Below are 12,750 nucleotides of genomic sequence, written 5' to 3' on the forward strand. Positions count from 1 at the left end.
CACATCAAATACAGACTTGACTCTCCTTTAGTCTCTTTACACCCTCCCTTGACGCAGAAGGAAGCTGAACAAAGCTCAACAGGGTCAAAGAATGAAGAAATATAGGCAGAAGTGATCTGTCATTTACACTGCTACAACAATTGTGCTAAACTCATGGTGTCATTACTATTCTCTTCTAGATGAGTTTCGGGGTTTTGGCAAAGGTTCTTTTTCTACCACCATCCCTGAAACTTATTCTTGAACACGCATACAAATGAGAAAAAAAAAAAAACAACCCACATTGGTTGAATGAAAGGCAGGATTTGAAGAGGTATTCAAGTAAAAACAGTCCAAAAAGCACGCCAGATTGGCTAATATAATTTCTGGAATAAATTGACAGGGTGCTGGGTTTTTTTCATTTCAGCACAGCTCACTGCAATGCCTACTGTGCTCACCATTAGGGCTGCTATTAGAATCATAGAATCATAGAATAGTTAGAGTTGGAAAGGACCTCAAGATCATCTAGTTCCAACCCCCCTGCCATGGACAGGGACACCTCACACTAAACCATCCCACCCAAGGCTTCATCCAACCTGGCCTTGAACACCGCCAGGGATGGAGCACTCACAACCTCCCTGGGCAACCGATTCCAGTGTCTCACCACCCTAACAGGAAAGAACTTCCTCCTTATATCCAGTCTAAACTTCCCCTGTTTAAGTTTTAACCCGTTACCCCTTGTCCTGTCTCTACAGTCCCTGACGAAGAGTCCCATTATTCTGACTTGTATCCACTACTCAGTGTAGAAAGAACAAGAGAAAAACAAGTGTGCAGCATAGCACAAAGAAAAGGTCCAACAAGTACTTGGTTTCTTTCTGACCAGCACCAATGTTCCTACCACCTACAGAAATTACTAAGAAAACAACACTGATAAGTTCTTCATTTTGAAGACAGATTTTGTCAGCATTTTATTGGTCAAGCAAGAGAAAATATCTCAAGGAGAGAATTCTCTAAAAAGCATCATGAGTTTTGTATTTATTTCAACCTCTGCATCCAAACCAACTCTCCTTCCATGCCCCTTCTAGCCAATTTCCATTTTTCCCTTATGAATAAAAGACTATATAGATGTTGGTGGAGCTTCAGCAGGCTTTGTGTCTGATACATAGTCCATACTCACCATTATCACTTACCAATACAGCAGGACCACGAAGACCGCCAGCAAAGCCAGGGTGAGAGTTGTACTGTTCATTTCTATAGAGGTAAATACCAGGAGATCTACAGGCTCCATTTTCCTCCACTACAGCTCCAGCCTTAAGTGGTGTGGCAGGGGAAAGTCTCTGCAAGAGCTGATAAAGCCTTCCACAGCTATATGAATGACATCTGCAACAAAACAGGAACCAAGAGAGCAAAAATACATCAAGTCAAGCACAAACTGCAGACCTTTCCAGTTCTCATCTGCTGCACACTGTGAGAGAGAACTTGAAGGTTCCCTGAATGGTACGATGTAGCAATCTTCCCCCCTCCCACTGTTGTTGACTGTCATGCCAGTAAATATTTACATACCCATGGCTTGAGACATCAGTGCCGTTGAACAGGTTTTTAGACATCAAATACGGGAAACTGGGGAAAGTGTGGGGGGAAAAAAGAGAAGGAGAGAGCTTGACCATAGTACAGATCATGTAAGAAGAATATAAGGACCTTTCAAGAGTGCCCTGGCATATAAACAGTGGCATTCTCTGAAGCAACAAAACCAGGCATTTCTGCAATGTAAATCTTCATTCAGATTTAATCTCCAAACTGGTTATACCTTCAAAGAACAGAACAAAGTAAACTTTAAATAATCACAACTAAAAGGTGGATTTGGGGGAAAACTCTTCAAATGTAACTTCTAGAACACATATATAGAAAGAAAAATGAATTAGCAGAAAAGCCCAACTGTAGTACCAATAGGTACTGTAGTACTAATAGGTACTTGGGTCCATAAGACAGCATCTGTCACACTGGTTAGTCCACACAAGCAGCATTGTTTGTCAGTACCATCTCAGGTTCACAAGTGCTACAGTAAATTTTTCTGGCGCAGTGCAGTGTCCCCCTTGGAGGTACCATCATCCAGCCTCCCCAGAGATACTTTGGCTATCCCTGCATTGTGTTTCAACTGTCAGGGTTAACATGGCCCTATCTACTATCTCTGCATTGTGGCACAGTCAAGCTGTCCAGCTCCCTTGAACAACCTGTCCGTGAACAGCCAAGCTTTGACTGCAGTTCAGGACATGGTTTGTCCTTAGTATATGAATTCCTCAGCTTTCTTCCATATGGGTTTAAACTTAAACAGGAGAAGTTCAGGTTAATATAAGGACGAAGTTCTTTGCTGTAAGGGTGGTTAGGCACTGGAAAAGGTTGCCCAAAGAAGTGGTAAATTCCCTATCCTTGGCAGTGCTCAAGAGCAGGTTGGACAGAACCCTGGGGGACATGGTCTAGGGTAAGGCTTATATGGTAACCTTGAGAAACAGAAACTCTGCAACATCTGATTCCCATAAGACAGCAGATGAAGAGTGGTTTCTTCTCATATAACCCCAAGATACTAGCTTAGATTTAATGTGAAAAGGCTTCTCCAATATCACATTTCCTGCTCTTATCAGAGAAGTTAATAATATAGGTATCAAAAAAGTGAAGTCTCTAACACAATGGAGTTTAATTTTAAGAAGATTTGGCTCTACTCTAACTGAATCACTGCTATTTTGGTTCTCTGTTGTTCACAACTGCATTAATTCCCTTCCAGCCTCAGATCCTTGCAGAATAAGTAAAAGGTGTTAACCAGCTCATCAGCTCCACAGAATACCACAGCAGTCCACAGAAAACCTTGCTTATTGTATTAACAATGCTATTGCTATTCTGGGTCAATAGCAGTTCTGCCAGTTTGCTGCTGCTGCCAAGTTCTTCAAGAACAACTGCAACAAGATTCAAGAGCAGTGATGCAAGGAATTAATCAGCAGGCACAAGCCAATCCTGACCAGCAACAGATCCTGTGGGGCTATAAGAAAAACTATAAAAAACAAATATCCATATGCATTAAAGTCTCTTCAGAAAAACTAAACCAATCACCACAAGTGTAGAAGGTAAGAAATAATATTCCAATTTCACTGTGCTTTGATTTACTTGGCTTTTTAATTAAAGGCCATATTTTAAAGCACATAGAGGGCCATGTCCCTCCTATTAAAGTCAACAGCAAAACTCCAATCAGCAAACACAGAGTCAAGTACAGACCTCGCTTCTTTTTTAACAAGCACTGGAGCCTTTTTCCCAGTCACAATGGGAGGTAAATGGGATGAATAATTCTTAAACACACACCTTGTGAAGGAAAATTGGCTCTATTATCAGCATCCAGTTTGGAAGAGAACACATAAGCTCCCAACAACAACAACCATCCTTTTCTGTTGTTGATACTGGTTTGGGTTTTTTCTTCTCTTTATTTTTAAGCCTTGGTACCTGTTTCTTGTTGAAGTGCTTTAGCTCAGCACCTCCAAATATTAAGAAGGGTAGCACACAGCACTGATTCCAAAACTCATCTGGAGCACTCCTCACCACAGACCCATGTGCTCATAGTTATCATCCCAGAGTTACGGATCTCAGCTCCATCAAGAGTCACAAAAACCCACGATGCATTGCAGAGGAAAAGGGCTCAGGAATGCAGACAGCAATGAAAACAGGCTATTTATCAGTTCCTTTACATGAGAAACACCATCTTAATCAACTGCTTATTAGTACAGACATTTTTCACCAACCTTCCAGCTCTTTTTGTGGAGCCATGCTTGTCAGTTCTTTGATAATAGGTTAACAGTTGGACTTGATGATCTTAAAGGTCTTTTCCAACCTAAACAATTACATGATTCTATAATGGCATCAAAGAACTATGAAGACAGATACAAAGTCCTCACTAACCTCATGCTGGAGGAAGCCAGAGACAAGCAGAAGTGGAAAAGAGCCTTTTCCTGTTAGAATGCTGAGAGTCAGCAGCGCTCTCTGTATTTGCTTCCACAAGGCTTCACTCCAGATTGCATCTACCAAGGCTCACAGCTCCTTCACGTGGTGCCATCCAAGCTCATCTCTTCTGTAGCAAGTAAAATCCACTGATCACCACCTTGTTCAACACAAACTTCAACAGCAATAACGACAATAAATGTTCAACACAAAACTTACATTCAAGACACCCATCTCATCCTTTATTTCCCAGCACAGCCTTGGAGCTCTCCAGCAAATGGCAGACCTACAAGACAGAAGCAGTTCAGTCCCAAACAGCCAGAGCTTTAGTCTATATGGGCATTTGCCGCAGTAAATATTAGAAGGGGGAGTACATTATGGCATTCAGTGCCTGAGAAGATGAATTGCTCCTCAGTAGAAAGAGAAAAAAAAGGGAAGGAAGGGAGGAAGGGAGGACGGGTGGAAGGGAGGGAAGGAAGGAAGGGCGAAAGGGGGGAAGGTGAGAAGGAGGGAAGGAAGGACCCAGATTTCCCAGGGAGCCTTCACGATTTAACATTCTGACTGCTGTGACTCCAAGAATATTTTCTGTAAATGCTCTTCCAGAACAATGCACTTCAACTTCAAAAGTAATACAAGTGGAGTGATGAGACTCAGCAATACCTGACATACACAAGTATTGTTCCAACATGAAATATAGAGCTTATTAAAAAATAAGGACTACAGACCTTCTCAGTAGGCCTAAATCATGTTAAGGATTTTGACCTGTCTTCAAAGCATATCAAATGGAAAATGTAGCCTCATATATTTCAGAGGCTGATGACTACACCAACTATACTAACCATGCGCTCCTGCTAACGACCAAATTTAAATCCTCTCATGCTATTCTACCTTGTAAGTTTTAGGTCTGTAATAATCTAATTATGGTTGAGCCACACTAACTTTATGATAGATGAAGCAAGTCTAGAAAGATGTTAAGTTTTCATTTCATAGCAGTGCATCTCTATAGAAATCTCTATTGGTCTTCAGACCAATGACATTCTGCTATATAGACAGCTTAGCCACAAAATACTGCAAACTATATACAGTTTTTAAAAAATTAGTTTAATCAGAGACTACTTTATCTATAAGCTTTAACAAAGCTCACAAACAAAACTGTATGTATATATGATATTGATTTATCTTAAAGACAAAAACCTTCCCAAAACCAAAATACATTCCTTACATTTTTAAGGTAGACCAACCAAAAAGATCAAAGGCACATTTAACAGATATTTTATATTTAAAACAATCTTAACAGCCAAAGTACCAGGAATATTAATGTATTGGAATAAAGAGATTTACAGTGGCTGCCTATGACTTCCTTATTACTATCCCTATCCAAGTATTGACCAAGCAGATTAAACAGATGATTTTGTACTCCTGCAGGATAAACCATGACAAACTGCTCAACAGACAGACCACTGAAATATTGGAGTCCACTTATAAAGATCCTGCTCTGCATTCAAAATGGACAAGAGCACCATGGGCTCATGGAAGATTCTTGAACCACCTGGAATAAAATCACTCCAATGAACTGGATGTTAAATGGCAAACAGTAACTGTGAAATGATGCTGAGGAAGCTGCTTTCACGATACTTCCTTCTGAGAAACAGAAAGACACACTTTTATAGTTAAACTGTTTTGCCAAGTCAGAACCTGGTTATATCAACCAAAATGCTTCTCAGGAAACAGGCACCCAGGTTAAAATTCTAGGAAAGCTGAAATATTATGCAAACTTGTACTTCACTAACAAATTCAATCTTAGCTGTCTGAAAGTTATGGTACTTCAAACTCAGTCAATATCCCAGGGTCTAAAAAACTCATTATGCTAACAAATGTAGTGCTGCTGTACCAAGTCCCCTCTAAAGCAACAAGCTGTGAGATATCCTAGTTATTTCAAAGAACTCCACTTAGAAATAGCACAGATTTTGTGGTCAAAAGGAATGACAATTTTTTCTTCTTGCTGTGAGAGCTCGGAATGAGCTTCTAAAATAAAGGTACCTTTGCTAATAGTATCGTTAAGATCTTGGAGCCCCAGTGAAATTCCAGAGAAAGCAGAAATTAATGTAACATCTGCTGCCCATGGCCAGGCATTTCTAAGCAAATTGACTTTATTAAATAATCGGTAACTTGTTTATATTTCTATAGCTTGCTTTAGAAACATTGATTGATTCAAGCAATCCTATAATTTCATTGTCCTATAAACTTGACTGGAGATAAGTAAGGATTTATGTTCATGGATCAATAGCTCCACATTGATAGCAAAAGCCAAAGAATCCTGCCTAGACTAGTCTTGCAGTTGCAGAGAGCCATATAAATGTTTGCCTTTGTAACAATATCATGGTAAGAACAAGTTATAAATTCTTCTGTGAAGTTCAGCTTTTTAACACCATGAAAAATACCTAACTGTCTTTGATTGAAAACCTACTTTAGATAGCAAAATTAAGGCTTGAATTCTCCAAACTATGTTTCAATGCTGGACCACAGGTCAAAAGAGCTGTGAAGAACTTAACACGAGCAGCTTGTTCTGTGTCTTAATTAACCAAACTGTGCATATCAACTTCTCTTTCATCCATTAGCTCATGGGATTGACACCAAACATATAAAGTCTGGTCCTTTTCTTCACTATGCCAATAGGAAGATGTAGAATGCTGGTTTTCCTCAATTAAGGGGAATATTTCAAGAGCTCCATGTGCTATCTTCTAGCTACTACATTCCCCACCTTACCTCTCCAGTTTGCAGTTCAATAATTTTATTGAGGAATCCTTTCAGTACAATATAAAGAGATTTCTTTAGAGAAAGATTACACACAGCCTCCTTAAAAATGGGGCAGCCACCTCGGAGGCAATTAGCCACAGCAATCGTCATTGCACAGAGCAGTGTTATGGCTCCTGGATTGCCAGATGGAGAAACCCCAGCCAGCGCATCCTTCGAGTTGCCTTAATGGGAGAAAGGGAGTTGAAGAACAAATAGAAAGGACAAAAGCAACCAAGAAGAGGCAGATCTGACTAGGAGGCCATAGGAGCATAGCGGCAGTCATCCACCCTGCATTCTGATTGTGAAAAGGGCAAAACAAAAGCTAGATGAACACGGTGCTCTGTACCTCTTTCAAAAGGACCAGATTCCTAATATAGACCATCAGCAGCTTGCATACATGCCTTGGAGTTGGGCTGCCAGGGCCCGGAGGGTGGAGAGGATGGGAGCTGAGGGCAACCCGTATATAGACCAGCCCTCTCCAGGGGGTGCAAGTCCACTGGGCTGAACGTAGGAGGCAGGTAACATAGTCCAGCAGCACTGAAAAGGGTGAGCCAGGACCAGGAGCCACCCAGTAGGTTAAGTTAGCAACTGAAGCCCCAGACACAATCTTAACGTAGCTCCTTCACCCATGGGTAGAGTGTAGGCGAGGGGTCTCAGGTGAAGCCTGTCATGACAATTAGGATCTATTGGTGACCTCAAGGATATGACAGGCTCAATAGCCTGGAACAGGTAAAAAGATAATGACAGACACAGGGGAGTATGGTATTTGAAAGAATAAATTCACTAATACAACACATTTATCAATACCTTGTTGAAACTCAACATGATGAAATGGGGAAGGCACCAAAAGCCTCAAAAATCTTGAACCCAAATGAGGTAAAGAAGCATTCCTCACCTGAGGCCCACCACTGCTTTTTCAAATAGCACATGCTTCCAGAACAAGCCCCATAGATGTGAATGGAGAATGTTCCCATGGGTTATTGCCTTCAGGCTGACAAGAATGGCAGAATCAGGTCCCATTTGGGAATTATGGGCAGTATCAGCTCTGCCTTTATTCTTCACCTCTTAATTGTTGAAAATTTGAGAGATTTGATGCAATTATCCCTCCGAGATTAATGAAATAGCAAAAAGAAAGAGCAAAAGAATGTTCAATCTATTAGACAATACAAACACGCCAAACCCAAGACAGGCATTATAACTTGGGCTCTAACACCACCTGATCTCAGCACAGAAGAGGTGGTAAACTGGCACAAAGGGAAAAGAAAGGTCAAAATTAAGTCAGACAAATACTGTTGCCACAATAACAGGTTACATACTCCAAGAAGCCTAGAAGCTATTAGTTTACATCCACATGTAGAACAGCAATAAGACTGCAAAGGGACTCAAATTGGCAATTCAAAGCAATCACTGAGGACCAATCCCAGTTCTTCAGCAATTCATTAGTGGCGTCTACAAAACTTCTCTTTTAAGCTGCAGAAATATCTTTTCATAGGACACACGAAGTTCTCCTGGAGAACACGAAGTGTGGGGTTTAGTAATGATGCTCTGATATCTGTAGACAAGCATCACAGGGAGGTTGGTGAACTCCTGCCTCTCTTGCCTTTGAAAATGCTCCCCACAATAAATACTTCAAAATGACAGTAACTGCAGTCTGAACAGTCATGCTGGATACTTACAGATAGCAGTAAGAACACAAAACTTGTGGGACACGGGAACACATGGAGCTGTGTCGAGAGGACATATAACACCTTCACTCTCTGGGGGCAATGTAGGGACAATATAAGTACATTGAAAAGACTTACCTTCACTCATGCCCCTATCCAGGAGTTATTCATTGCTTAAATTTGTGCAAAACATGAAGAACGATTCTTGGTAGATCATGCCAAATTTTCCCAAAGGTCTTCCTTACCTGTATGAAAGGGAGCACAGGTAACTAGCACACAAATTGCAGTCCCTTATATGCTGCAGAAGATCACATGTAACATATGGATGATTTTATCTAGTTCAGCCTTTTCTGCTCTCCCATTCATGGCTTTTTTGCTGCAGTCCTTTCTGCTGACCACTTGTACACTAATTCAGCAAATCAGAAATCCCTTCAGCTCTCTCATTCTCAGCAGATATGTCGTACCACAGACATGCACAACCTGTGAGGGGGCAGAAAAAGTGGAAAAAACAAATTTATACAATCACAAAACCAGCATTTCCAAATCTCAAGTTCTTACTGCAAGTCTTGGCTCAGTTCAGGTTTTTGCTAAACTGCTAGCTCTTCATTTGTGCAATTGTGACAAATACAGATTTTACTATGGGTTAAGACAGTCAAGCACTCAAAGCAAGGAAAAAAAATCTTTCAAATCCATGAAACTAGGATTAGGGCTAAAATACTAATTAAACTGGTTTAATTGCTCAATTAAAAAAGGCATGTTTTTCTTGCGGCCTCATGAATCTGAGAGTAAATTTGTGATTTCTGCATGCTTGAGGTTAGCAATACTTTCAAAAGGGCATGAACCCAATAAGCTGACCTGTTAGCCGTGGGAAGAGAGGTTAAGTGGAACACTAAATAATGTGACATATGAGTTGAAACAGCAAGAACTTAGAAGATATCAACCCTGCTGACACTTGTTTGAACTCGCTTTCTTGGACTGAAGCATAGGTGGGATCTAAGCGTAAGGTTCACACTGAGTCCAGCCTCCTACCTCCTTCCTACATTGTGCTGCCTTCTACCAAGTGGCAGATACGCATAACTTTAGACTGTGGTTGGAATAGTCCAAAATGAAGTATGTATTCTTCTCAGTTTCACTGAAATACAAAAATCAAGAAGTAATCCATGTGTCCTGGTGTCAGATACTGCAGAACAAAACTTTCAGCCATCATCCTTGATCCAGTGATAAATCAGCTCTAGCACGTGCATGGCCAGCAGCTCTGGCAACTGGCCACTTTTAGCTTCAGCTCTTCTTCCTCACCATCCCTTTTAAACTATTCATTTAATCTCAGAACACCACTACCTGCAGACACTTCCCCCTCACCCAGCTCTGATGGTTACACTCACACAGCAACTGAACCGGCATGATGGGACCTCTGACCCAGCACAGAGTCCTACAGCCATCAACAAAAGTTTGAACTAGGGGCATGGAACAGCTGCAGCTTAGAGAGCCAGACCTGTTGGACAGGTACCCTTATGTATAGCGTGCTTTCTCCTTCAGAGCCCCTGCTCTGTCTGTGGCAGTTCAGGCTAACTAGAGAAGCCAGCAACTACCCAGATGTATGGAGCTAGGACTACTTCAGACAGCTCAGGGACAGTGGGATGTTATGGTGAACCGTAATTCATTTACCTTGTATTCATAAGCAAATTGACACATGCATGCAAGATGCCAGACGGAGTAAGCTGACTGGAAATGGAAAAGATGGGTTTCAGATGGGACCTAGGTTCATACAAGACCTGAATCCAAGGGCTGAAACACCAGAGGCACAGGACAAAAGCCTTGCCATGCATTCACTAAAATACAGTTTCTTGCAGTCCTCTTTACCTCGTTTTCCCTGTGCCATGCCTGTAGAGCAGTGACGCACTGAATGAGGGAAGTGGGGGCTGAGAGTGGCCTCTGCAGATGAATGCAAGTATTTTAATGGTGTAGAAGAGAATGGCATTTTTATAAGTGTGGTGCAGATAGATGCATTCCATCCCTGTGCGATGCCCTCAGGTCTCTCTGGATGGAGAGCGCCAACTCCAAGGGTAAAATATTGTTTTTCTCTTAGCACATGTAACTCCAATTAACCTTATTGGAGCATTGTGGGTACACTGAGAAGATTACAGTCCTTAATGTGCAGTTACAGCTGTACTGTAAATGCAACATTACATGCTTTCTATTATGGCTCAAGACTGCTACGCTCTTCAAGACTGTTACAAACCTCAGAAAACAGGGGATTATAATGGAAATGCTGAAACACTCAACTCCAAAAGCCCTAGCAGAGAGGAAATATAGCTATAAATTCAGCTTCTGTTTTCCAGCATATACATTGACAAGGTATGAACAATATGTATTTCTACACTTAGAACAGACAGATGTATACATTGCTCTGGGTAACCTTTGCTGTAAAAGCAGGGGATGGAAAGAGCTCAAAGTGGAAAGAGCAACCTTTTGTCTTGTCTTTTACAGAGTTACTCCAGTTGCAATAATGACATAAAAACAGCAATTAAAATTTAGTAGCCTGCTCATTGGGGTTGGATTCTGAATGCACTTTTTCAAAAAGGACGAGCTATGTTTCTACAGTCAGCAGGAAAAGGACAACACCTGCCCCCATATCCCTTCAGCCTCCTTTTCTTCAAAAAAAGGGGAAAACAATTGGCTGTTTGGATATGGTTCAAATGACATTGCAAATCAATACACTATCCACTGTAAAAATGCACAGTTTCTATATATTCTCTGCGTATTCCCTTCTATATATAATGTAGTCCCTAGCTCCTTAACGCTGCCAAGGAGCAAAATTTGGACTAGCAATTATTAGACTTGCTAACATAAAAAGACCCCAGCCTGTTTGGCAAGAGAAAGATGGGCAGGCAACCACAGTATCATTAGGCCTATGGCATTTGGGAATTTCTTCAGATATTAATAGCAACGGCAGAGGTGGGTCAATATAATCCCACTAGCCACATCACGCTGTTTGACTTCTGTTACCTATGAGGAAAGGAAAACAAAACCAACACAATTGCTTTCTGGGAGGTATGCTGAGGCTGGGTAAACACAAAAACCCATGCCTGTTTCAGACACTGCAGCCTGACTGGCAGATGGGGAAAGGTGGAGTAGGGAGGTCTATGCCTTCTGCTGGCACTGCCAGGAGAGAGAGGAGAGGGGCACCCACCACTGCTGCTGCACACATGAGGCTCAGTGCAGCAGGAGCTCCCATCACCACCATCCTCCTCCTCAGGCACCTGCTCTGCCCCAGGGTCTTGGTGGCATTCCCAGGCATGCTGCTGCTCTTGGAGATGCTAGTCCTGCAGTGGCTCCCACCACCTGGGTTAAGTTGGCACATGTGGCGTCAGCTTGCAAGGTAATATCCAAAACACAGCAAGCCTGCATACAGATACAGTCCCTGGTTTTTATATTACATTTATATGACATGTTGGAAAGTTTCTTGAACATGTAGGGAATGCTTTCAGGTTCATATGCCCCCACAAATTACTTTCTATTACATACATACTAGCAGTGCCATTTGTAATGTAAACAGCTAAAGCATCAGATACACCAGAAGTCTATGAGGTATATGAAAAACTCCATGTGAAAAGCAGCCCATGGGCCCTCCCCGTTACAGCTGCTGGATTTTTTAAGGGAATGGATTAGTTGGCGAAAAGTTTAGCCCTTCTCACCACCATCTCTAACATTTACTATAGCAGTCTCATGGTAGATGTGAATCACCTCCTTGTGGGTAACTATTTGAGGGCACTGCGTTTGACTTTTCTGCATGCTTCAATCATGAAGAACACCCACTCACTAGCTTTCTGCTTCCGCCTTTCCATACAATTGCAGCCCTGGTGCCCACGGTGTGCAAACCCAACACACCCAAAAGCCATACCTCCATGCTGACCCAGAGGCACTGAGTCTCTGTGCAGGAAAGGAATTGCCTCATTGTCAAGACCTGTTCAGCATTTGGCAGCAACTGCAGACATTAACAACAAAGCTATTTTATTACCATTAAAAAGACAACACAATCCCCAGCGGAACTGAGAACTGCTTCCGCATCTTCTTTCAGGTGAGGCTTTTACTAGGACTGAATCCTATCAGGTCTTTGCTTCCACCTTTTTCATTTACATAGGGTCTTTCGCTGTTGGCCTTAGCTAAAATCTCACACTCTGCTCCTCCAGCCCTCAGTGTGCACATTGCTTGCTGTCCCATCCCAGAAGCAGTAGCTGAGAAACAGTGTCACTGGCCATGAGTACTGCACACAACAAACCTGCAGTCTTCAGCATAATTAGCAAACTATTTGTAGGAAAGGACCATCAGGCTATAA

General features: G+C 41.8%; 1 protein-coding gene across 2 annotated transcripts in view; it reads right to left on the reverse strand.

Moving 5' to 3' along the window:
• The window catches only part of TBXAS1 (thromboxane A synthase 1), a 228,641-nt gene extending 227,181 nt beyond the window's left edge, over positions 1 to 1,460 (reverse strand). Inside the window, exon 1 of one of the 2 annotated variants that reach the window (XM_065680635.1) lies at positions 1,167 to 1,460. In XM_065680635.1, coding sequence (XP_065536707.1) covers positions 1,167 to 1,264 — 98 coding nt within the window. In that variant the 5' untranslated portion in view covers positions 1,265 to 1,460. Of the gene's footprint in view, positions 1 to 1,153 lie in introns of both variants that reach the window. The other variant, XM_065680662.1, reaches the window with a different exon arrangement.
• Positions 1,461 to 12,750: the final 11,290 nt, after the last annotated feature.

This window comes from Lathamus discolor, chromosome 1 (genome assembly GCF_037157495.1).
Source record: "Lathamus discolor isolate bLatDis1 chromosome 1, bLatDis1.hap1, whole genome shotgun sequence".
Taxonomy (NCBI): Eukaryota; Metazoa; Chordata; class Aves; order Psittaciformes; family Psittacidae; genus Lathamus; species Lathamus discolor.